This window comes from Petaurus breviceps, unplaced genomic scaffold (assembly GCF_028583685.1).
Source record: "Petaurus breviceps papuanus isolate PSGF00001 unplaced genomic scaffold, PetGlider_PUasm1.0 90617, whole genome shotgun sequence".
Lineage (NCBI taxonomy): Eukaryota > Metazoa > Chordata > Mammalia > Diprotodontia > Petauridae > Petaurus > Petaurus breviceps.
Genome location: NW_027187287.1, coordinates 2,682,511 through 2,705,133, shown reverse-complemented (window position 1 = coordinate 2,705,133; position 22,623 = coordinate 2,682,511). Strand labels below are relative to the sequence as shown.

At 39.9% G+C, this 22,623-nt stretch overlaps 1 protein-coding gene across 2 annotated transcripts; it reads right to left on the bottom strand.

Annotated features, from left to right (window-relative positions):
• Positions 1-17,373: 17,373 nt before the first annotated feature.
• Positions 17,374-22,621, bottom strand: ARL16 (ARF like GTPase 16). Of its 2 annotated transcripts, XM_069064073.1 has the most exons (5): positions 22,416-22,621; positions 22,165-22,223; positions 19,480-19,593; positions 18,240-18,355; positions 17,374-18,108 (listed from the first exon to the last, which is right to left on the bottom strand). In XM_069064073.1, the coding sequence occupies exons 1-5, from the start codon at positions 22,474-22,476 to the stop codon at positions 17,937-17,939; spliced, it is 522 nt and encodes a 173-aa protein (XP_068920174.1). In that variant the 5' UTR covers positions 22,477-22,621; the 3' UTR covers positions 17,374-17,936. The 2 variants fall into 2 exon arrangements, with proteins under 2 accessions (XP_068920174.1, XP_068920175.1); XM_069064074.1 differs by having other exon boundaries at positions 21,928-22,494.
• Positions 22,622-22,623: the final 2 nt, after the last annotated feature.

Here is a 22,623-nt window from a genome sequence, read left to right as displayed (position 1 = left end):
GAAACGCTTGCATTTGTATAAACTATCTGATAGATTGGGCTATGACACAGAGTATAGAGTTTTTCTTCCTGACTGTACAAAAGTCCTCATCTTAATATTATATGACTATATGAGGTAAATGCATGCTTCATGTGTCTATTGTGTATGATAAGGAACAGGGAAAACTACAAGCCCAGTCATCCTCTTTCCCCCTCTCAACTCATTTTGGTGCCCAGAGGTATAGATACTGAAATGGAAAATGAATATAGAACCTTGTCTCCTTACCAGGTAAAAATCAAGCTTGGAGATTTAGAAGCAAGGTCCTAAGGGAGAAGCATAAAATAACAGAGAGGACCAGTTTTTTCTGCACTACCTGTATCAACAATGCAATATTCACAATGCCTACAGTAACTATAAATATGCTGATATGGTTATTAATCACAAAATATACCAGGCTCTCTACATGGGGGACAAAGCTAGAACATTTATTCAAATACCAGAAAACTGAGTCCCAAAACCAGAAAGTCAAAGCCATCACAGTAGTTATGAAGGTGGCACACGTAATTAATGTAGTAAACACCCACATTCTCAAGCCTTCAAAACAGAACAGGTTACCTCAGGCAAAGATCCTCCTCTCTTCACTCATGGCAACTGCTCAGTGTCCACACAGCTTGCTCCCAGCAGCTCTGCTCCTCCACAGTTCCTGTCCCTGGCAGTCCTCAGCAGAAGTCCTTAACAGAAATTCTGGCTGGCTCAACAAAGAAGGAGTTTGTGCTGCCGCCACCACCGCTGCAACTGCTGCCACTGCTGCTGCTGCCATGCTTCCAGTCCAGGCACTCTACCTTGGCTCCAACTTCCTCTTGCCCCACCCCTTCCTGCTATCTCAGAAAGTTCAAGGGGCATGGAAGACCTTCAAATCCTATAACCATTACACTACCCTACTTATTATCAGGCAACTAGGTACAGTGGATAGAGTGCCAGTCCTGGCAAGAAGATCTGAGTTCAAATCTAGCCTCAGACACTTACTAGCTGTGTGACCCTGGGTAAGTCACTTGAACCCTGTTTGCCTCAGTTTCCTCATTTGTAAAAAGGGGAGCTAGAGGAGGAAATGGCAAACTCCTCCAGTATATTTTCCAAGAAAACCCCAAATGGGGTCACAGAGATTCAGATGAGATTCAAAATGACTAAACAACAACACTGCATATTCCAACCCTACATTGCCTTTAGTAGTCATTTGTTTCTGTTCGGCAAATCACAAGTTTGCTAAGATGCTTTCTGGCCTTTTGTTTCCTTGTTGCAGCAACTCATTTACATTGTTTAAATTTCTGGATAAGATAGATTATTATCGGGTATTGATGAAATTCTTGTTTCCAATTTCACATTTTTCATTTTTAAAATTCTCATTGAAATGGTTTAGTTGTTTCAGTTGTCACTAAATAATTTTCTTCTTTTTTGTTCTTTTTCCTGTTCTTCTTCTTGCTCTGTTGTTTTTCTTCTTGTTCTGTTGTTGTTTTTCTTCTTGTTCTGTTGTTGTTTTTCTTCTTGTTCTTGTCGTTCTTGCACTTGCTCTTTTAAGTAGCCATATGGCACAGTACGAGCTTTGGAGTCAGGCAGACATGAATTAGAATTCTGCCTCAGACACTTACAGCTGTGTGGCAATCACTCAAACCTATTTCAGACTTAGTTTCCTCATCTGTAAAATGGGGATTATCATAACAGCAGCAACCTCACAGTGTTGTTGTAAGAATCAAATGAGATAACACATGTAAAGTCCTTTGCAAACCTTAAAACACTATATAAATGCTACCTATTTATTACTTACTGCAGACGCAGCAGACTTAATATTATTATTTTTAAAAAATTTACCCTGGAATCTGTCTGACCCACTTAGAGCTCATTCTTTGTATGTATCTGGGATGTGCTTTCTGATGTTTTTGTGTTATCATGTGCTATTTTGTCTTATTTATATAACATATAAATAGATTATATAGTAACAAACAAGAAAAATACATAGGAGTTGTCTCTGAGTCAGGGTTCCCTGTACAGTCAGATCATTAACTAATCGGAGCTGAAATCAGGATTACTGCATGGAATCAGAGTTTAAAAGATACAATATAATAACTTCAAATAGTTCACTGGAAGCAGCCACTTCCAATAAGAGGCGAGTTCATAATATAAGCCCAGAGAACAGCTGTGCCCTGTCTATAGCATGGTCTGAATGCCTCCATTTCCCTGCTTCCCCTATCTTCAGCAAGCCCAAATTCAGGAGTACCTTAATTATTTATTTGGACAGGGCCCCCAGTGCCCTGAAGCCATAGCGTGGCTTGACGAATTCGTGATAGCACTCTATCTCTGCATCTCAGGCAGTTATCCTTCCAGGTGACCCTACTAGCATCATTCTGTTGCCAGGAGCTTCCAAGAAAATATACGTGTGGAAAATGAGCAGGGGATTGTTTTACCAGAGGTACTATGCTGCCCAAGTGGTCTCTCTCTGCAATGGCTCTCTAACCCAGCTGTTTCACATAACAACCAGACATAGCTCTCTCTGGTATGATGCTACCAAGCAGGATTTTTGTTTCTCTGCATGCCATGACAATTTCATGACCCATCTGATACTTTTATGCATGTTTCTATTCCCCAGAGGGTGCTGTCAGATGGAAATAAGGGAGTTATATTTTATATATATATATCAGTTTGCATATGCAGGTTCTACAAATGGAAAATTAAAAGACAAGTAAATATTAGTGGTGATTATTTCATGTGCTGTGTTTTTTTGTTTGTTTTTAAGTGTAGGGTATGTGTTGGCTTTGAGGGTTATATAGATCAAATTCATTAAAATTCATTTTGAATGAATGGATTCAAATTAAGGAATTAAAGTTCAATTTAAAAAACCTTTTGCAAACCTTAAACCACTATATAAGTGTTAATTATTACAATATCTATATCTACACAGGTTTGTCAAAATTTAATTCATAGGGAAATTTGGTAAATATCATGGGAATTTTGCCTACTCTGCAAGGGAGACTATAATTCCTGTCTGGTGGGGAGCATGAGAAGGAGCCACATGATTAACTAACTATTCTGCTCTCCTAAGAAAGAGGATACTATACTAGAGTTATACATATACCTATCTGCCTCTCTCCTAAATATTGTTAGTCTAGTGATTTTTTTTCTTAGTTCAAGCTGCATGCCTGATTAATATCCCTTAAAGAAGAAGGAGTACCCTCAAACTTATATCTGAAGGCATGACTCCTTGCCAAATTCTAGTTACACAAAAACCATCACAAATAGTGAAGAGCAAGTAAACCCATATATCCAAACAAAAGAAAATAACAAAAAGATAACAAAAAGAAACCAGGGACTGTTTACACATTAGAAGATGATGGAGTGAATAAACTCTATTAATGGGAAGGAAATATTTCAGCTCAGCTTAATGAGATTTACTGCTATCTCACCCAAAGGGAAATTCCACAAAGTCTCTAGGGAGGCAAGCTGAAAGTCAGAGACATATTGGGGAACTATCTTTACCCTACATATCTATCTTCCAAAGTCTATTTTTCTCAAGTTTTCTCTCCAAAGAGCATCTGGAACTACATGTCCTCTCTTGAAGTAGGAAGAAGAAAGTCTCTGTTCTCCCAAGCTCTTTTACCAGCTCCCCTCATTCAAACAAGAAACGATGAGTCATAATTCTCTCCATCAATGAGGAGAATCTTATGCAAATGTTCCAGGTGTGAAGCTAGGGTTACATAAATGTCATAGGTGAGACAAAGGTTTTTTGATGACCAATATATAGCACACCAAAGCAATTTAGGTGTTGTTATTGACAAATATTTCTAATACAGACAAGAATGAGAATTAAATGAGGACAGAACATTGACATTGCCTCCTGAGATTATTTTTTCTCCTGGCTCAAATTCATATGCAACTAAGACAAATAGGATCTTGAAATCATACAAGAGTAACACACCATAAGCAATGTGTTGTTGTTATTCAGTTGTTTCTGTTATGTCTGACTCTTTTTTCCCTTAAAAAAATAATTAATTAATTTTTAGTTTTCAACATTCATTTCCACAAGATTTGAGAGCCAAATTTTCTCCCCATCTCTCCCCTCCTCCCCACCCCAAGATATCATGCATTCTGATTACCCCTTCCCCCACTCTGCCCTCCCTTCTATCACAACACCCCCCATTCATCTCCTTCCCCCTCACTTTCTTGTAGGGCAAGATAGATTTCTATACCCCATTGCCTGTATATCTTATTTCCCAGGTGCATGTAAAAATAATTTTTAACATTTGTTTTTAAAACTTTGAATTACGAATTCTCTTCTCTCTTCTTTCCCCACCCACTCTCATGGAGAAGGCAAGAAATTCAATATAGGTTATACATGTATAGTTATGCAAAACACTTCCATAATAGTCATGTTGTGAAAGACTATATTTCCCTCCATCCTATCCTGACCCCCACTTAGTCTATTTTCTCCTTTGATCCTGTCACTTTTCAAAAGTGTTTGCTTCTGACTATCCTCTCCTCCAATCTGTCCTCCCTTCTATTATCCTCCCCCCCAACTCCTTCCCCCTTCTTTCCTGTAGATACCCAATTGAGTGTGTATGTTATTCCCTCCTTGAGCCAAATCCAGTGAGAGTAAGATTCACTCATTCCCTCTCACCTCATCCCTCTTCCCCTCCATTGTGAAACCTTTTTCTTGCCTCTTTTATGTGAGGTAATTTACCCCATTCTATCTCTCCCTTTCTTCTCCCAATGTATTCCTCTCTCACCCCCTAGTTTTATTTTTTAGATATTATTCCTTCATATTCAACTCATCCTGTGCCATCTATCTATCTATCTATCTATCTATCTATCTATCTATCTATCTATCTATCTATCTATCTATCTGTCTGTCTGTCTGTCTGTCTGTCTGTCTGTCTGTCTGTCTGTCTGTCTGTCTGTCTATCTATCTATCTATCTATCTATCTATCTATCTATCTATCTATCTATATCTATCTATTCCTCCCAATTACCTGAATACTGAGAAAAGTCTCATGAGTTACAAATATTATCTTTCCATGTAAGGATGTAAACAGCTCAACTTTAATAAGTCCTTTATGATTTCTCTTTCCTATTTCTCTTTTCATGTTTCTTTTGATTCTTGTATTTGAAAGTCAAATTTTCCATTCATCTCTGGTCTTTTCATCAAGAATATTTGAAAGTCCTCTATTTCATTGAATGTCCATTTTTCCCCTGAAGTATTATACTCAGTTTTGCTGGGTAGGTGATTCTTGGTTTTAATCCTAGCTCTTCTGACCTCCAGAATATCATATTCCAAGCCCTTCCATCCCTTAGTGTAGAAGCTGCTGGATCTTGTATTTCTACAATACTCGAATTGTTTCTTTCTGGCTGCTTGAAATATTTTCTCCTTGACCTGGGGACTCTGGAATTTGGCTACAATATTCCTAGGAGTCTTCCTTTTGGTATTTCTTTCAAGAGGTTATTGGTGGATTCTTTTTTTTTTTTTTAAGCAATCAGGGTTAAGTAACTTGCTCAAGCTTACACGGCCAGTTATTTCTGGGTGCTGTGCTGAGTGTCTGAGCCCGGGATTCGATCTCCAGGTCATCCCGACACTGGAACCGGTGCTCTTACTCACTGAGCCACCTGGCTGCCCCCTGGTGGATTCTTTCAATTTCTATTTTTCCCTCTGGTTCTATAATATCAGGGCAGTTTTCCTTGATAATTTCTTGGAAGATGATGTCTAGGCTCTTTTTTTTGATCATGACTTTCAGGTAGTCCAATAATTTTTAAATTATCTCTCCTGGATCAATTTTCTAGGTCAGTTGTTTTTCCAGTGAGATATTTCACATTGTCTTCTATTTTTTCATTCTTTTGGTTTTGTTTTATAGTTTCTTGATTTCTCATAAAGTCATTAGCTTCCTTTTGCTCCATTATAATTTATTCATTTATTTTTTGCTTTTTGGAGGGGGGAAGGCAGGGCAATTGGGGTTAAGTGACTTACCCAAGGTCACACAACTAGTAAGTGTTAAGTGTCTGAGGCTGGATTTGAACTTAAGTCCTCTTGACTTCAGGGCCAGTGTTCTATTCACTGTGCCACCTAGCCACTCCAATCCACTCTAATTTTGAAGGAATTATTTTCTTCAGTGAACTTTTGGACCTCCTTTTCCATTTGGCCAATTTTGCTTTTTAAAGCATTCTTCTCCTCATTGGCTTTTTGGACCTCTGTTGCTATTTGGATTAGTCTATTTTTTAAGGTGTTATTTTTTTCAGTATTTTTTGGGGTCCCCTTTAGCAAGCTGTTGCCTCGTTTTTCATGATTTTCTTGCATCACTCTCATTTCTCTTTCCAATTTTTCCTCTACTTCTCTTGCTTGACTCTCAAAATCCTTTTTGAACTCTTTTATGACCTGTGTCCAATTTATATTTTAGATGTAGGAGCTTTGACTTTGATTTTTTTTCTTCTGGTTGTATGTTTTGATCTTCTTTGTTACTAAAGTAAGATTCTATAATCTGAGTATTTTTATGCTGTTTACTCAGTTTACCTGCCAAAGACCTGACTTTCTAACTCTTTGTTAAGATAGGACTATGCTTCCAGTGGGGGTGAGGATAAGGGTGGGGGTGGGTGTACTGTCCCAAGCTTCAGGGGTTTTCTATAGCTATTTTCAGAGATACTTCTAGATACTTTTCAGAGATACATTTTCAGCTCTTCTAAGGTGGTATGTTCAAAGGAGAGGTGTTAACTACTCTCCTGTCCTGCATTCTGGTCTATGAGTGACCACAAGCACTCTTTTCTGCCTTGGAACTATGAGGAAGGTCCCCTCTCTATTGCTGCTACAGGCTCCACCACAGCAGTGCTCATCATCACCAGGATCGCTACCCAAGACTGTGACCCAGATCCGGGCAGAACAAAGCAAGAGAATCCTGCCTCAGTACCAATGAAGAGAACCCTGCAGTCTCCCTCTGATCAGCTGCTTAATCTCAATTCCTCACCATCTGTGGGCCCAGAGATCAGGAAACAACCGCTGCTGCTGTTGCCGCCACCACTACCACTACCACTGCCACTGCCACTGCCACCTCTGCCACCCTGGAACTGAGCCCAGATCTCATTCCTCTTTCACTCAGGTCTGCAGAATTTTCCCACTGACCTTCTATGTTGTCTTTGGCGTTTGTGTGTTGGGAAGTCTGGAAACTGCCACAGTTGCCAGTGATTCAGTCTCCTGAGGCCTGCTCCAGTCCTCTCTGTGCTGATGTGGCCCATGCCAGACTGCGCTCAGCTCACAGTCCAGTAAGATAGACACTTCCTGTCAACCTTACAGGTTGTCTTGGGCTGGAGATTTACTTCACTCTGTCATTTTGTGGGTTCTGTAGCTCTAGAATTTGTTTAGAGTAATTTTTTACAGGTATTTGGAGGGGTTTGGGGTAGAGTTCAAGCAAATCCCTGATTTTACTCATGATCCCATTTGGTGTTGTTTTGGCAACTAGAATTGTTGAGGTTTGGGGTTCAGGGGTGCTTTCAGACCCCCAAATACCAACATTCCGGGTCCTGCTGAATGAATTCAACTCAAGTCTTTTCTCAGCCAAAGAAAAGTTTATTAAAGATTCTCCATAATGGGTACCCTCTTAAGGAGCCTAAGTATTTGTGATGTTTGTATTGGGCAAGTAGGCCAGAATAATCTAACACAGAGTGAGTTTGCACTAGATTGAATTCTCAGCACCTTCATGGAGACAAGATGGATCTTATATACAGAAAGAGTATGGGAGGATTTGGGGGTGGTCTAGAGAAGAGTGAATAGGATGCACTTTCTGTGAAGACTCCTCAAAGTGAGAAAAGAGAGAGATTACACTGAAAACCAGAGGCAGACCAGACAGGCCTGAGTCCTGGGTTTCCTATAAAATTATACAAGTCAGGACCCTTCCCCCCCTTGCTGCTACAATAGCATTAAGCCCTCTAGAAGTCTCCTAGGACCTTCCCCTTCCTTGTTTTAGCTTTTTCTGAATAAAGGTATGTACATTTGAACTGGCTCTACCCTGCTTCTCTGTTCTTTGTCCTTTATATGCCCAGACTGTAAGCCCACCTCCCAGCCAATAGGAGGAAGAGATAGTGGTGGGAGGGGGCTTGTCTGCATTAGGGCATAAAGTTTTGTTTTGTCTTCTGTAACACAACTCATTCCACTGGTCCTTCCTGGTGGAAGAGATGCCCTCTTCTCGCCAGAACTGAATAAAAGCTTCCTGTTCTCACCTCAAGACACCTCTGACTTTTAATTTTTGGGTAGGGGATTTTTGGGGTCCCTGTACCCCAAGCAAGGGGTTTGGGGAGGGTCTTGAGGAGGAGTCTAAGGAGGATCTTGAGGAACTGAGGTCAAACTCCAAGAATGGGATTAAGGGTGGGAAATAGCTGAAGGCTACCTGGATATGACAGACAATGGAGGGCTAGGCTAGTTTAAGGGTAACAGATTTGGGTATGGATATTTTGATAGGATCAAGGATGGGAAGTAACTAGACAATGAAGGGCTAAATTAGGTTAAGAGTAAAGGAGATTTGGGCCTAGTGATAATAAAGGCTTATGGACTCAAGCAAATACCTCATCAAGTGGGAAGATTCAAGGGGGTTCCTAGAGCCTAAACCCCATCAGAGTGGTTTTCCATTTCCTTCTCCAAATCATTTTATAGATAAGGAAACTGAGGTAAACAGGGTTAAGTGACTTGTCCAGGGTCACACAGCTAGTAAGTGTCTGAGGCCACATTTGAATCCAGGAAGATGAGTCTTCTTGTTTCTAGGTCCAGCACTTTAACCACTGTACTACCTAGGTACCCATATAAGTAAGGTAGTTTTATCTGTAATAGAAGACTGGGATCTCCAGCCTAGACATAATCATGGAAAAGAAGGAGTCTCTCACTGCTAGAGCCTCTAAGGTTTCCTTCCACTTATTCTGCATGTTATAGCTTCTATATACCTATTTATTTACATGTTGTTCCTCTTTTTAGAATGTAAGCTCCCTGAGGGCAGAAACTTTTTGCCTGTCTTTGTAATCTTCAGAATTTCACACAATATCTAAGATGTATGGATTGATTGAGGATCTAATCTTAACCTAGGGGTACTCTGTCAGAATTTTGTTAACCAGATATGGAGTGAAAGTTGAATATAGAGTTATGGTGTTTCCCTCCCAAAAGGCAAAATAGTTTCTCACTGCCTCTTGCCAAAATAGGTCTTTGTGTCACTCCCACAGAATGTGTTGATCTTGTCTCTGAATGGGCAGGGTTACCAATCACTTGGGTGATCTTTCATTTTTGCTGGGTTAGAAGTAAAATATTCTTTCCAAAAATACCACACCCTAGCTCTCCAAGGACTGATTTCACCACAAGGTCCTTATTTTCATGCTGCTTACAAGAATTTTCAGCAAGAGTCAAATGAAAAAGCAAAAAAAGAAAGAAAGGCTTAGACTGAAGAAAGCTGCAGCACAAGTCTAAAAAAGGGATTTTGGAAAAATAGCTGATATTATAAAGAAACCTTTAGAACCAAGCAATTTTAAATCTGGATTTAAACTGGGTTTGAAAAATTAATTGTGGCCAATTATTATTCATGGCATAGTTGATTTGCATTGTGAATAGTAATTGATGGTGTCATGCCTTTATAGCTATGAGATTAAAAATAATAATTACTCTATACTGGTTTCTGAATGTAACCCTTATAGGATGTCAAGATTGGGAGACATATGTGTAGAATGTTTTACATATAGATGATTTATATGTTAATTCAATTGGATTAATGGCACTAAATTGGTAATAAGCTTTGTTTTACATTTATATTTCATTATATAGAAGTATTAATATTTTGGAATGATATCTAGAGTTTGATCATATATAACATTAGGAGATTAGATCCTCTTTAATCTGAATATAATGATTGATTTGCGAATAAGAGCTATCATACAGTAGAGACATGTCTGGAAAGCATAGTAGTAGACTTGATGGAATCCCTGCTACTATGTGCATTAGAATATGCTTTTGATCACTGAAGGATGTGAAATGGACTGATTGAGAGAAATGACCCAAGCCAAGCCAAGCCAATAGTTCTGAGCATCATTTTATTGAGCTGGCCAGCGACAGTTTCCCGAGGAAACCTTAGGAGAGCTGCCCTGACCATCGGGAAAGGGGGAATATTTAAAGTCAAAACCCCACAAAATAGGTGTGGGAAATAAAGTTAGTCTTGTGGGAAGTAAAGTTTGTCTGAAATGGTAGATAAGCACATCTGTTGTAGCCAGGTCTTGGTCTGGACAGTTGTACAGTCCTTGCCCTGATTTTTTGTGAGACCCAGATGTCCAGGATCATTCTGACATCAGGAAGTATGGCCAGATCTGTGTCCTCCCAAATGCCTGTTCCATAGGTAGTAAACTTCTTAAATATATTCCTCTCCCATTCCTTCCATCTACTAACTCTTACTGAAACTTGACGTCCCCCTAATGATACAACTTCTGTGGTCACTCTTTCCAGTATGGGTTCCATCTTCATTCATTCTCTTCAACTCACTGGTGGAGGCAGGGGAGTTGGAATACTCCTTGCCACCCCCCCCCCCATTGCCACTTCCAAGTTCTTCCCCTTCCTCTATCACTTAGTAATCTCTCTTCTTTTGAAATTCATGCTATTCATATCTACCACCCAATCAAAATCCTTGCAGTTATTGTCTATAGATCACTAGGTCAATTCCCTTCTTTCCTCAAGCCTTCCTAGTTAGAAGACTATAGAAGTCTCCCAGACATGGGATAAGAGCCCAGACCATTCCTTAAGCACTTACTATGTTCAAAGCCTTGTGCTAGGTGCACAAGGATAGATAAAACACAGAGGACTCTAGTCTTTTTTTTTTTTTTTGCCTTTTGGAGGGAAATTGTGGTTAAGCAACTTGCCCAAGGTTACACAGCTAGTTTTTTTTTTTTTTTTAGGACTCTAGTCTTAATAAGTCAACCTTACCTAGTAAGTTTCATTCTTATTCAAGGACCTTACTAGGTATGGAGAGTGAAGTGTGGGTCACTGAGGCAAGAGCAGGGTAACATATGGCAGATAAGCTGCAGTCAGATTGTTTAGTACCTTGATTGCCAACATCAGTAGTTTATACTTTATCCAGTAGACAATAGAGAGCCATTAAGAATTTTTAAGTAGAGGAGTAATGTGATTGAGTAGTACATGAAGGATGGAAATGTGAAGTATGGATTAGAAAAGGGATGGAATGGACACATGAAAACCAATTAAGATGCTATTAAAGTGGTGTCATGTCTAGGTAAGATGAGATGAAAGTTTGAATTGGGCAGTTATAGTGGGAATGGAAAGAATGATGAGATATGCTGTGGCACTAGAATTGACAAGACAGCAAAAGTATTGGCCTGACTAAGGAATTCTGAAGCCTCTGAAGATAAGTACCTGCACAAATAGGTTTTTTGTTACAAGATCATAGGTTTCACCAACTTTGAATATTTCACTTAATGGTGAAATTTACTTACCTTAATTATTACAGTACCACCTCATTATCACTAATAAAGTGAGTCTATAAAGGAAATAGCCACAGATACCTTGAGGCAAATAGTTTTTCTGACACCCATCTTTATCCCAGGAGTGGGGAACCCGTGGCCTTGAGGCCACATGTGGCCCTCTAGTTCCTTAAATGCAGCCCTTTGACTAAATCCAAACTTCACAGAACAAATCCCCTTCATAAAAAGATTTCTTCTGTAAAATCAGGTCTCAGTCAAAAGGTTACACCGGAAGACCTAGAAGGTCATGTGTCCTTGAGGCCACAGGTTCCCCACCCCTGCAAGCTACCTGTGCTGCTATTATGGCTAACCAGCTCAGTACATTTCTTTACTTTGGGGGCTATATTCCGTATTCTTCTTTGGACATATTAAAGACCATCTTGTTCGACTTCAGAAATTCTTCAGGGAAGATGCATATTCTAAGTTAAGAAAAATCGCTCAGTTCCATTTGCAGAATACGAAACTTGTATACTCACCCAGATAACTTAGTCTACCCTTCTTGAATCTATGTGTTCCTTCTCAAATACCCTACACCTTGTTCCAAATGGAAACAAAGCCTTTATCAAAAGTCCTCTGGCAAGGAATGTGTTTTACTACATACTTTGCTGGGTGAAGAGGAGAAGGGAGAAACAGGAGTGATCAATCATCCCTGAAAACCAAAATCATGGAAATTTGACTGTCCTACTTTGTGGAGTAGTTTTGAAACTATTCTTAAACCTCAATGTCATTTAATAGTTTAACTATGTGACTATATGCTTGGGAATTATTAAGTCACCCAGCAAAGTACAAAAAGTACAGTTTAGCATGAAAGCTAGCATTTCTCCAAATTCCCTGGTGGGGTCTCCATTCCTGACTTATGGTTCAGAAGGTGATGTGAGTCAGAGCTCCAAATATACTGTATTACCTAGAAGGGACTCTCAGATTTTAGCAGCCAATAAGCCCTTGAAATAGTTAGCACAACAGGATAGAGGTGTTATTGTTGAATTTCTTGGTGTAAGATTATTTTGTAAAAACCTTTGGGGACTATCTTAAAATGTCCATGGGCTTATAATGATCAGTCATTGAGAATCATAAGTGTCCAGAATTGCTGATCTGAACCCTATGAAATAAAAAAGCTTGTGAATATCTTAGACCTTGGTCCTTTCTGCCCCATCAACCACATATGCCTACTTCTTCCATAGGCTTTGATAGAAAATAGTTGCAATGAAGCAGAAGAATGATCAAATCAGGACAGACCATGAAATAGAAGGGGTAGTGTGAGAATTTCTCTTACTGAAGATTGAACTCTCAGGTTGCTTAACTTTTCATTTACCTTAATGCTTAACTTGGAGGGAAGGACCATATACCTGATGTTTCTCTGGTATTTACTCAGCTCTCTGGGACTGTGTTCTAGAACTGGAAACTTCCTGAAAATTACTTTGCTGTTTCTGCTATCCATGAGAGTTCTTTGTTCTTTTTTTTCTTTCATTTTTCAAATGCTTTATTAACTTCTGATTTATATCATTCATTTCCACCAGATTTTGAATTACAAATTTTCTCCCCGTTTTCCCCCTATCCACCACCCCAAAATAGCAGTCCCACAGGATATCCCCTCCTCCAATCTGCTCTCTCCCATATTTTCTCCCATACCCCTTTCGACTTTTCCACTGGATCTCTATGTCCCAGTGCCTGTATATCTTATTTCCCAATTACATGTAAAACAGTATTAATAATAGTATATATATATATATATATATATTTGAATATTTGATTTTAAAACTTTGAATTCCAGATTCATTGCCTTCCTCCCTTGTCACCCACCCTTATTGGGAAGATAAGCAGTTCAGTACAGGTTGTACATGTGTGGCTAATGCAAAACAATAACATAGTAGATATATTGTAAAAGACTGACTATTTTTCCCTCCCTCCTATCCCACCTCCCACTTGTTCTATTCTCTGCTTTGATCCTGTCCCTTTTCAAAAGTGGGTGCTTTCAACTTCCCTCCCCCCCAGCCTGCCCTCCCTTCCATTATCTCCCTCTCATCCCCTCCCCCCCCTACTCTCCTGGAGGGTGAGATACCCCATTTAGTGTGTATGTCATTCCCTCCCCGAGCCAAATTCAATGAGAATAAGGTTGACCCATTCCCTTTTGCCTTCCTATTCTTACCCTCCATTGTAACCATTTTCCCTTGCCTCTTCTGTATGAGATAGCTTACCCCAATCTGTCTCTCCCCATCTCCTCTCATTATATTCCTCTCTCATCTCTTAATTTCCCCTTTTAAGTATCATCCCTTCCTGTTAAAAGGTCCTGTGCCCTCTATCTATGTATACCTGTAAACATATATACACACATTCACATATGTATTCATATGCCCATATACCCTCCTATATAGACATATATTTGCATATATATGTATATTTCTATTCCCTTCAACTATTTTCATACTGAGAAAAAGTTTAATCAGTTACAATTATCGTTTTTCCATATAGGAATGTAGTTCAACTTTGATAAGTTCCTTGTGATTTCTTTTCCCTGTTTTACCTTCTCATGCTTCTCTTGCTTCTTGTATCTGAATGTCAAATTTTCTATTCAACTCTGGTTTTTTCATCAAGAATGCTTGAAAGTCCTCTATTCCACTGAATGACCATATTTTCCCCTGAAACATGATACTCAGTTTTGCTGGGTAGGTGACTCTTGGTTTTAATCCCAGCTCCTTTGACCTCTGGAATATCATATTCCAAGCCCTTTGATCCCTCAGTGTAGAAGCTGCCAGATCCTGGGTTATCCTGATTGTGTTTCCACAATATTCAAATTGTTTCTTCCTGGCTGCTTGTAATATTCTCTCCTTAATCTGGGAATTCCAGAACCTGGCTATAATATTCCTAGGAGTTTTCTTTTGGGGATCTTTTTCAGGAGGGGATCGGTGGATTCTTTCAACCTCTGTTTTGCCTTCTGGTTCTAAAACATCAGGGCAGTTTTCTTTGAGAACTTCCTGGAGGATGATTTCTAGGTTCTTACTTTGATCATGGTTTTCAGGTAGTCCAATAATTTTTAAATGATCTCTCCTGGATCTATTTTCCAGGTCAGTGGTTTTTCCCATGAGATATTTCACATTGCCTTCTATTCTTTCATTTGTTTGGATCTGTTTAACAGCATCTTGATTTCTCATAAAGTCATTAGCTTCCATTTGCTCCAATCTAATTCTGAAGCAATGATTCTCCTCAGTGAGCTTTTGAGATTCTTTTTCTATCTGGCAAATTCTGTTTTTTATAAGGCATTCTTCTCCTCATTGCCAGATACAAGAAGCAAGAGAAGCATGAGAAGGTAAAACAGGGAAAAGAAATCATAAGGAACTTATCAAAGTTGAACTATTAACATTCCTACATGGAAAAACAATAATTGTAACTTATGAAACTTTTCTCAGTAGTTGAAGGGAATAGAAATATATATGTCTATATGAGGGTATATGGGCATATGAATACATATGTGAATGTGTGTATATATGTTTACAGGTATACATAGAGGGCACAGGACCTTTTAACAGGAAGGGATGATACTTAAAAGGGGAAATTAAGAGGTGAGAGAGGAATATAATGAGAGGAGATGGGGAGAGACAGATTGGGGTAAACTATCTCATACAGAAGAGGCAAGAGAAAATGGTTACAATGGAGGGTAAGAATAGGAAGGCAAAAGGGAATGGGTCAACCTTATTCCTATTGAATTTGGCTTGAGGAGGGAATGAAATACACACTAAATAGGGTATCTCACCCTCCAGGAGAGTGGGGGGGGGAAGGGGATAAGAGGGGAGATAATGGAAGGGAGGGCAGGCTGGGGGGGAGGGAAGTTGGAAGCACCCACTTTTGAAAAGGGACAGGATCAAAGCAGAGAATAGAACAAGTGGGAGGTGGGATAGGAGGGAGGGAAAAATAGTCAGTCTTTTGCAATATATCTACTATGTTATTGTTTTGCATTAGCCACACATGTACAACCTGTACTGAACTGCTTATCTTCCCAATAAGGGTGGGTGACAAGGGAGGAAGGCAATGAATCTGGAATTCAAAGTTTTAAAATCAAATATTCAAATTATATATGTATATGTATATATACATATACTACTATTAATACTATTTTACATGTAATTGGGAAATAAGATATACAGGCACTGAGGCATAGAGATCCAGTGGAAAAGTCGAAAGGGGTATGGGAGAAAATATGGGAGAGAGCAGATTGGAGGAGGGCATATCCTGTGGGACTGCTATTTTGGGGCGGTGGGTAGGGGAAAAACGGGGAGAAAATTTGTAACTCAAAATCTGGCAGAAACGAATGATGTAAATCAGAAGTTAATAAAGCATTTAAAAAAAAAGGCAAACTAGACCATCTTTTGCCTCAATTCTTATTTAGCCTTTATTTGGTGACTGGGAGTTGCCTCAAACAAACTGATATCTGGGAAAGGCCTTGGCTTAAAAAGGTCAAGGTCTCCCACTCCACTGGGACTCCTATAACTCTGGAGAACAGTGAGGCTGATGACTGCACATCCCTGCCTCATTTATATCCAGGTCACTTACAAGTCAAGACGTCACTCTCCTGAAGACATAGGTCTTCTTCCACAAGGATGAGTAACAACAAACAGGGAATGTGCATTATGATTAGTATTGCTTGTTCACTGGAGTGACCCCCAACAGTGTCATACCATGATTCTTCCAGCCTGGGCCCTTCCTGATTGGGCGTATAGCAAGGTTTATTGTTCCAGCTGAATGACTCTGCCATGTATTGCCTGGTAAAGAATGCCAGAAAGTTTTTCCTAGTCATTTGCCATTTGATAAAGATTATATTCAGTTGAATGGACACATGGAAATGATGCAGAGGCGAAGTCCTTGAGCAAATTGCTTCTGAGCAAACTGAATGAAGTAGGAACAGATCTGAGGAACGCCTCAAATCCTTTCATTGCCCAAGGAGTCTTACTCTTCCAAAAGATGGCAGGAAAAATTTAGGGAAAATTTATTACTAGATTCACATCTGTAAGATTTGGTGTGACAAAAGGATTATGCTTCTAGACTAAGAAGTCTCCAGGAAAGATCAAGTCAAGCAAAGACCTGAGGGATGCATAACCTTGAAAGTAGTTTAACACAGTGCTTGGCACATAGCAGGTGCATAAATGTTTATGTATTTTTGTTGATAATTAAGATGAGATTAGGTGGAAAGGAGGGATGAGGAAGTGGCAGGAATGTAAACGTGCTTCAGATATTTTCAAGTGCTGTTTTGTGCACATATCTAGGTGCAGATATCTTATGGAGCTCCAGAGAGCAATCCCAAGGATCAGAGAGCGAAAGTTCTAACAAGTTCAACTTAAGGAAGTACTAGTACTTAACAGTCAGAGTTGTCCAACAATTGAATGGACTGCCTCATGAGATCAGAAATTCTCTTAACATTGAACATGTAGGGGGATTTTTTTGTATAGGGAGGACAGGAAGGTATTGTGATTTCTATGAACTTTCCCAATTTTAAGAATCACAGATTTTAAGTCTTCCACAGAGGAATTTTGTATAGGTGGCATGCTGTAGTAGAAAGAGTAATAGAGTTGGAGTCAGTGCATTCAAATACTGCCAACTGCCAACTATGAAACCGAGACAAATCACTTAACATTTCTGAACGTCAGTTTGCCTCATATACAAAAGAGGGATAATAATATAGGGTTATTGTTCAATTTTTAAAAATACTGCTGTATTAGGGATACTAAAATAAAAACAATCCCTACTCTCAAGGAACTTGCATGTACCCAGATATGTACAGTACTTTGTAAACCTTAAAGCATAATATGAATATGAATTATTAAAAGTTTTATTATACAGTGATTTTCAGTCAATCTAGAAGTGTTAAATAAATACACGTGCTTCATTTTAAAATCTAGGCTTTATTCCCCTAAGATTTATACCACTTGCTTGATGGAAGACCCACCACATATGCCTCTGGCATTTGGATAGAAAAGTAGAGCCCAGATAATTATCAATAAGCCAAATCCAGGTGCCTGTATGCTGCTTGGGCTTCTGGGGTAGATCAGGGGTTGGTGGGGATGAGGGTGGGGTGTGCACCTTATCAGGGCCAGAGAGGCCAGCAAACTACACTGGAGAAATCAAAGGCCTAGAAGTAGTATGATTTTCCAAGGCGGCATTAGGAATGACTAAATGAGTTTTCCAAGGGGTGACTCAGGTGTCGAAAACATCTTCTCAGAGCTGTGGTCAGCCTCTTCAGTTTGCAATTCAGCTACCAGAGATTTTCAAGCCCTGTAAACACCCTCCATTTGCCTCCCAACTCAGCCAGTTGAGCTTAGGCCACCTTCATCATCTTCTGGTGGCTCAGCCTGGGCCTTTCTGCCCTGAGGACAAAGCCCTACAGTGCACACCTTCTTCTGTCCTGTCTCGAAAAGGAATGTTACCTATATTTCTTCATCCTTCAATCAGCTGTTGGCTTTGTGGGTGTCTTGTAGCCAGCGCAGGACAGCTGCCAGACCAGTGCCATCCCGGGCACTGATTTCTGCTGTGGTGATGCACTGCGTGGCACAAGCAATGATATCTGGGAGTCTGATTAGGGACTTCATCTCCTCTAAGGTCATGTAACAGGGCATATCACTGTAGCCAAAACAAACAAACAAAATCAAACACCTGAGAATAATGCATCTGACTGGCAATGCCAACCCTACCCCACACTTTCTCAAACAGCAACCTGCCCCACCCTTCTCTATTCACCCAAACATCCTTACATCTTATTGAAGAGGATCAGGACAGATACATCGGCTAGCTGTTCTGCAGAAAGGAGGCCCAGAAGCTGACTACAGGATAAGGAAAGCTGGGTGGGGTCAGAAGCATCGATCATGAACTAGGGAAGACAGAGAACCTGTTAGTGTCAAGAATGCCCAAATACAGGGGACCATGGGGACTCTGCCAATTCTGGACATCGTGGAATAATTCAAGGAAGAACACTACGGTTCAAAGAAAAGGTCAAGGGTCCCAGAAGCTTCTTTGCTTTGAAGAACTCTTTGGGTTCCAAGGAAAGGCTCCTTGGGTTCGTATCACAAATGGTACTTCTTCAAAGCAGTACTAAAGGTCTGATGATGTTCTCAATCAGGAATTTTTAATCTTTTTTTGTTTCATAGAACCCTAAGTCAGGTTGGTAAGTCTTTGGACCCTTTCTCAGAATAATGCTCTTAAACACATAAAATACATAGGATTATAACAGAAAGAAATTTTATCAAATATTAAATAATTTTTAAAAATCACAAAATCAAGCTTATAGATTCCAGGTCAACAGAGTCAAATATTTCTACTCTGGTCACAATAAGCTTTTTTTTTTTTTTTTAAAGAAAAAGTTCAGAGCTATGATTTCATCTGTGTAGAGCAATCTTAAGTACATAAACTCTTTTTACTATAGAGCTGTGCAACTCATCTGTAAGTTATAGTCTTACAGAGTTGCCTGGGCTACAGAGAGGTGTGGTCTGGGGACTCCTGGAGATTCCCAAAAACTTTTCAGGGGCTCCTTGGGATAAAAAAAATACTAAAACATTCTAATTTCTAAATATAACCCACATAAAAAAAGTTCTTTGGTGTGGTGTGTGTGTGTGTATGTGTGTGTTGGGGTGCTCCTAAATAATTTTTAAGAGTGTAAAAGGACCCTGAGACTAAAAAGTTTGAGAACTGCTGTGTTAGAGGAAGTACCACCTAAATCTTCCCTTTCTTTATGATATGAAGCCTCTCACTCTCTTGATACATTTATATAAAGACACACACATACACAGACATATAAACACATGAACAGATTGAGCTCTAAATCCTTTTGAGATACTAAAAAATATCGTATTTTCCAAGAGAAGGAAAATTTAATATAGACTTTGTATCCTAAACCAAAGTCACTGAATTATCTAAAGTCTACTCCACACAGAACTGAGGATGAAACCAGCATGAGGACACATATCCCTAAAGGAAGTCTAACAGACTGTGACCCACCAGGACAGAGCGGCAGTCTCCATAGTAACTGGACCAGATGGGGCCCATGCATCCCCCTAACTCCCGGATAGTCATCTTTTTCTGGGCCATGATGTCAGTGAGATCAGTACCCACCTGTGAAAGGAAAAAAAAAACCTTCAATGCAAATGGGGGGGAGAAGTAAATGATTTTCAATTCTTTGGCTCCATGTGACACTATGATGCAAACCCAACAGATATAATTCCTGTCCTCTGAAGGCTTCAGTCCCCTTTGCTAGCTCCTTATCATGTTCCTCTAACCCTTGGTGTCCCTCAGGCTCTATCCTGGGTCCCCTACTTTTGTCTATACTCTCTCTTGCAGTGACCTCATCAGTTTCCATGGGTTTAATTGTCATCTCCACAAACACAGAGGCAGCTAGATGGTCTAACAGAGTGCTGGAGCTAGAGGTAGGAAGACCTGAGTTTAAATCTGGCTTTAGACGCTTGATCAAAGGAGACAATTTCTGTAAAGTGCCTGGCACAACAGTACATACTATGTAAATGTTAGTTATTATTGTTACTCCTCTATCTAGAATCTGGTCCTATGTGCTTCCCTAAGCCTATCTGACATTTCAAATTAGATGTTCCAGAGACACCACAAACTCCGCATGTCCATCAGAACTCATTTTTTTCCTAGCAAACCCATCTCTCCTACAAAATTCTATACAGGAAATATGGCACCACCACATTTTCAGCCTTTTAGGTTCATAAACTTGGTGTAACCCTCAACTCATTCTCCGTCATACCCCATATCCAATTAATCACCAAATCTTGCCTGGTCCTCCTTTTTGTGCCTTCACATTGCTCGTATCCAACTGCTTCTTTTTTACTCACAGAGCTTATATCTTAGTTCATGTCCTTATCACCTCTTGCCTAGATTATTGAAACAGACTCTTAATTGGTATTCCTTCTCCAAGCCTCCTCCCCATTTCAATCCATCCTCTGCACTGCTCTAAAATGATTTTCCTTAAGCGCTATAGTGGATCTCTCTTGTTTGTAGGATAAAATATAAAGTCTTCTGTTTATCTTTTTAAAACAACTATATTATTTTTTCAATTAACAAAAATTTATATTTTTTCTACCCCACCCCCATGGAAAAACAGAATATAAGCAAAACCTTCATAACAAAACTTTGACTTCTGCAGTCAAGCAAAACAAATTCCCACATTGGTCATGTCCACAAAACATAGCTAATTTTATACTTTGAGTCCATTTCCCTCTGTCAGGAAGTGGGTAGCTTCATCATCTTTCCTTTGGAATCAAGGTTGGTCATTGTGATCAGTTTACCTTTTCAAGTACTTTACAATCTGTCCCCAATCTATCTTTCCAATCTCATTAGACCCTCACTCCCCTTCCACATTCTGCAAACCAGTTAAACTGGCCTTCTTTCTGTTCCTCACACACACATTTCCTCTTGGATCTCCCTGCCTTTGCTTGGACTGTCCCCCATGACTAGAATGTATTCTTTCCTCACCTTCACCTCATAGAATCCTTCAACACTCAGCTCAAGTATAACTTTCTGTTGATCAATCGTTTTTTCAGTCATGACACCATTTGGGGTTTTCCTGGCAAAGATTGGTAGTTTGCCATTTCCTTCTCCAGCTCATTTTATAGATGAGGAAACTGAGGCAAACAGGGTTAAGTGACTTTGCCCAGGGTCACATTGCTAGTAAGTGTCCCAGGTTAGATATGAACTCAGGAAGATAAATCTTCCTGGATTTGCTCCACCTACGTGGCCTTTGACATGAAACCTTTCCTGATCTTCTCAACTGCTCCTATGCTCCTAAAACTACTGAGTATCAAACTATTTTATTTGTATTTATTCTGCATATGCTTATACATATAAATATATAGGTACAAGTATGTGTATGTATATATAATACATTCATAAACATATACATACACATATAGTACAAGTAGTTTATGTGTACATGATACAAATTCATAAACATATATGTACACATATATACATGAATATATATCTATAGGTACATTTTTGGGTGCATACACAATATGCACACTCACATATATCTATAGGTACAAGCACAAATATGTGTATATTACACATGTTCATTAACATATATATATGTACATAAATGTACTGGTCCAGGTATGACAGGTATACATGTACATAAATATCCATACACGTATATAGGCACATCAGTGTGTATGCATAATGCACATACATGTATATGTAAATGTGTGCCTGGATATCTCTATATATCCTTGATATGTCTCCTACTAGGTGAGCTTCTTGTTAATAGGGGCTGTTTTATTCCTTTTATTTTGATTACCAACTATCTAGCAAAGGGCTTGGCAAATGGTAGGTATTTAATAAATGCTTGCTGACTGGTAAATAATAGGTCCTTAATAAATCCTTGTTTATTGATGATTTCTAATAACATCAGGCATTTGGAAGGGTGCAAAGTACCTTATTCATTGATCCTCACAACCACCTTAGGAGGTAGGTGCTGTTATCATTCTCATTTGAGAAATGATGAAAATGAGGCAGACAGGTTTTGGGGTTTTTTTAAGTGACTTGCCCAGGATCACACAGCTCGTCAGTGTCTGAGGTTGTGACCCAGTTCTGTCCTTCTGGATCCAGGTCCAGCCTTCTTTCCACCGAGCCACCTAAGTAAGGTCCCTCCCAGGTGGGCTGACCACCTACCGTGGGCTGGGTGGGGGGTGGGTCACCAAGGTCACTTTTCCCCTCCCGGGAGCTCAGCTGTTCCGGGCGGATTAAGGAAGAATAAGAGGGGGCGGTGCTGGGAGGGGAGGGCGCCGGCGACGCCCCGAGGGCCCACGCAGCCTCAGGTAGCTAGTCCAGACCCACTCCTAGGGAGTCTGGGGCATCACCCGAATCCTGGGCTCATCTTTGGCTCCTTCCCTCCCTCCGTCCCTGCCGCTCGGTAAGGATATTCTGTAGTCGTTTCACCAGCAGAGTCTTCCCAACTCCAGTAGCACCCAAAAGGAGACACATCCCTAGAACTTACGCTTCGGCCCACCCGGTCGCCGTAGTGACCAAATACCCTACACCCCCGCCCCGAACACTCTCATTGGACGGGCGTCTCTCTCTTCCGACTGCTAATTGGTCCCCACCACCGACCATCGGGGATGGGTGGCCAAT

What these genes read in the sequence shown, in the direction of transcription:
- ARL16 (XM_069064073.1), bottom strand. Translation starts at nt 22,476, where the DNA reads ATGTGTCTCCTTTTGGGTGCTACTGGAGTTGGGAAGACTCTGCTGGTG. An exon ending in CACCCCCCACCCAGCCCACG is followed by an intron (nt 19,594 to 22,164) that starts GTAGGTGGTCAG and finishes TTCCTTTCACAG; the next exon opens with GTGGGTACTGATCTCACTGA. An exon ending in GAGACTGCCGCTCTGTCCTG is followed by an intron (nt 18,356 to 19,479) that starts GTGGGTCACAGT and finishes TGTCTTCCCTAG; the next exon opens with TTCATGATCGATGCTTCTGA.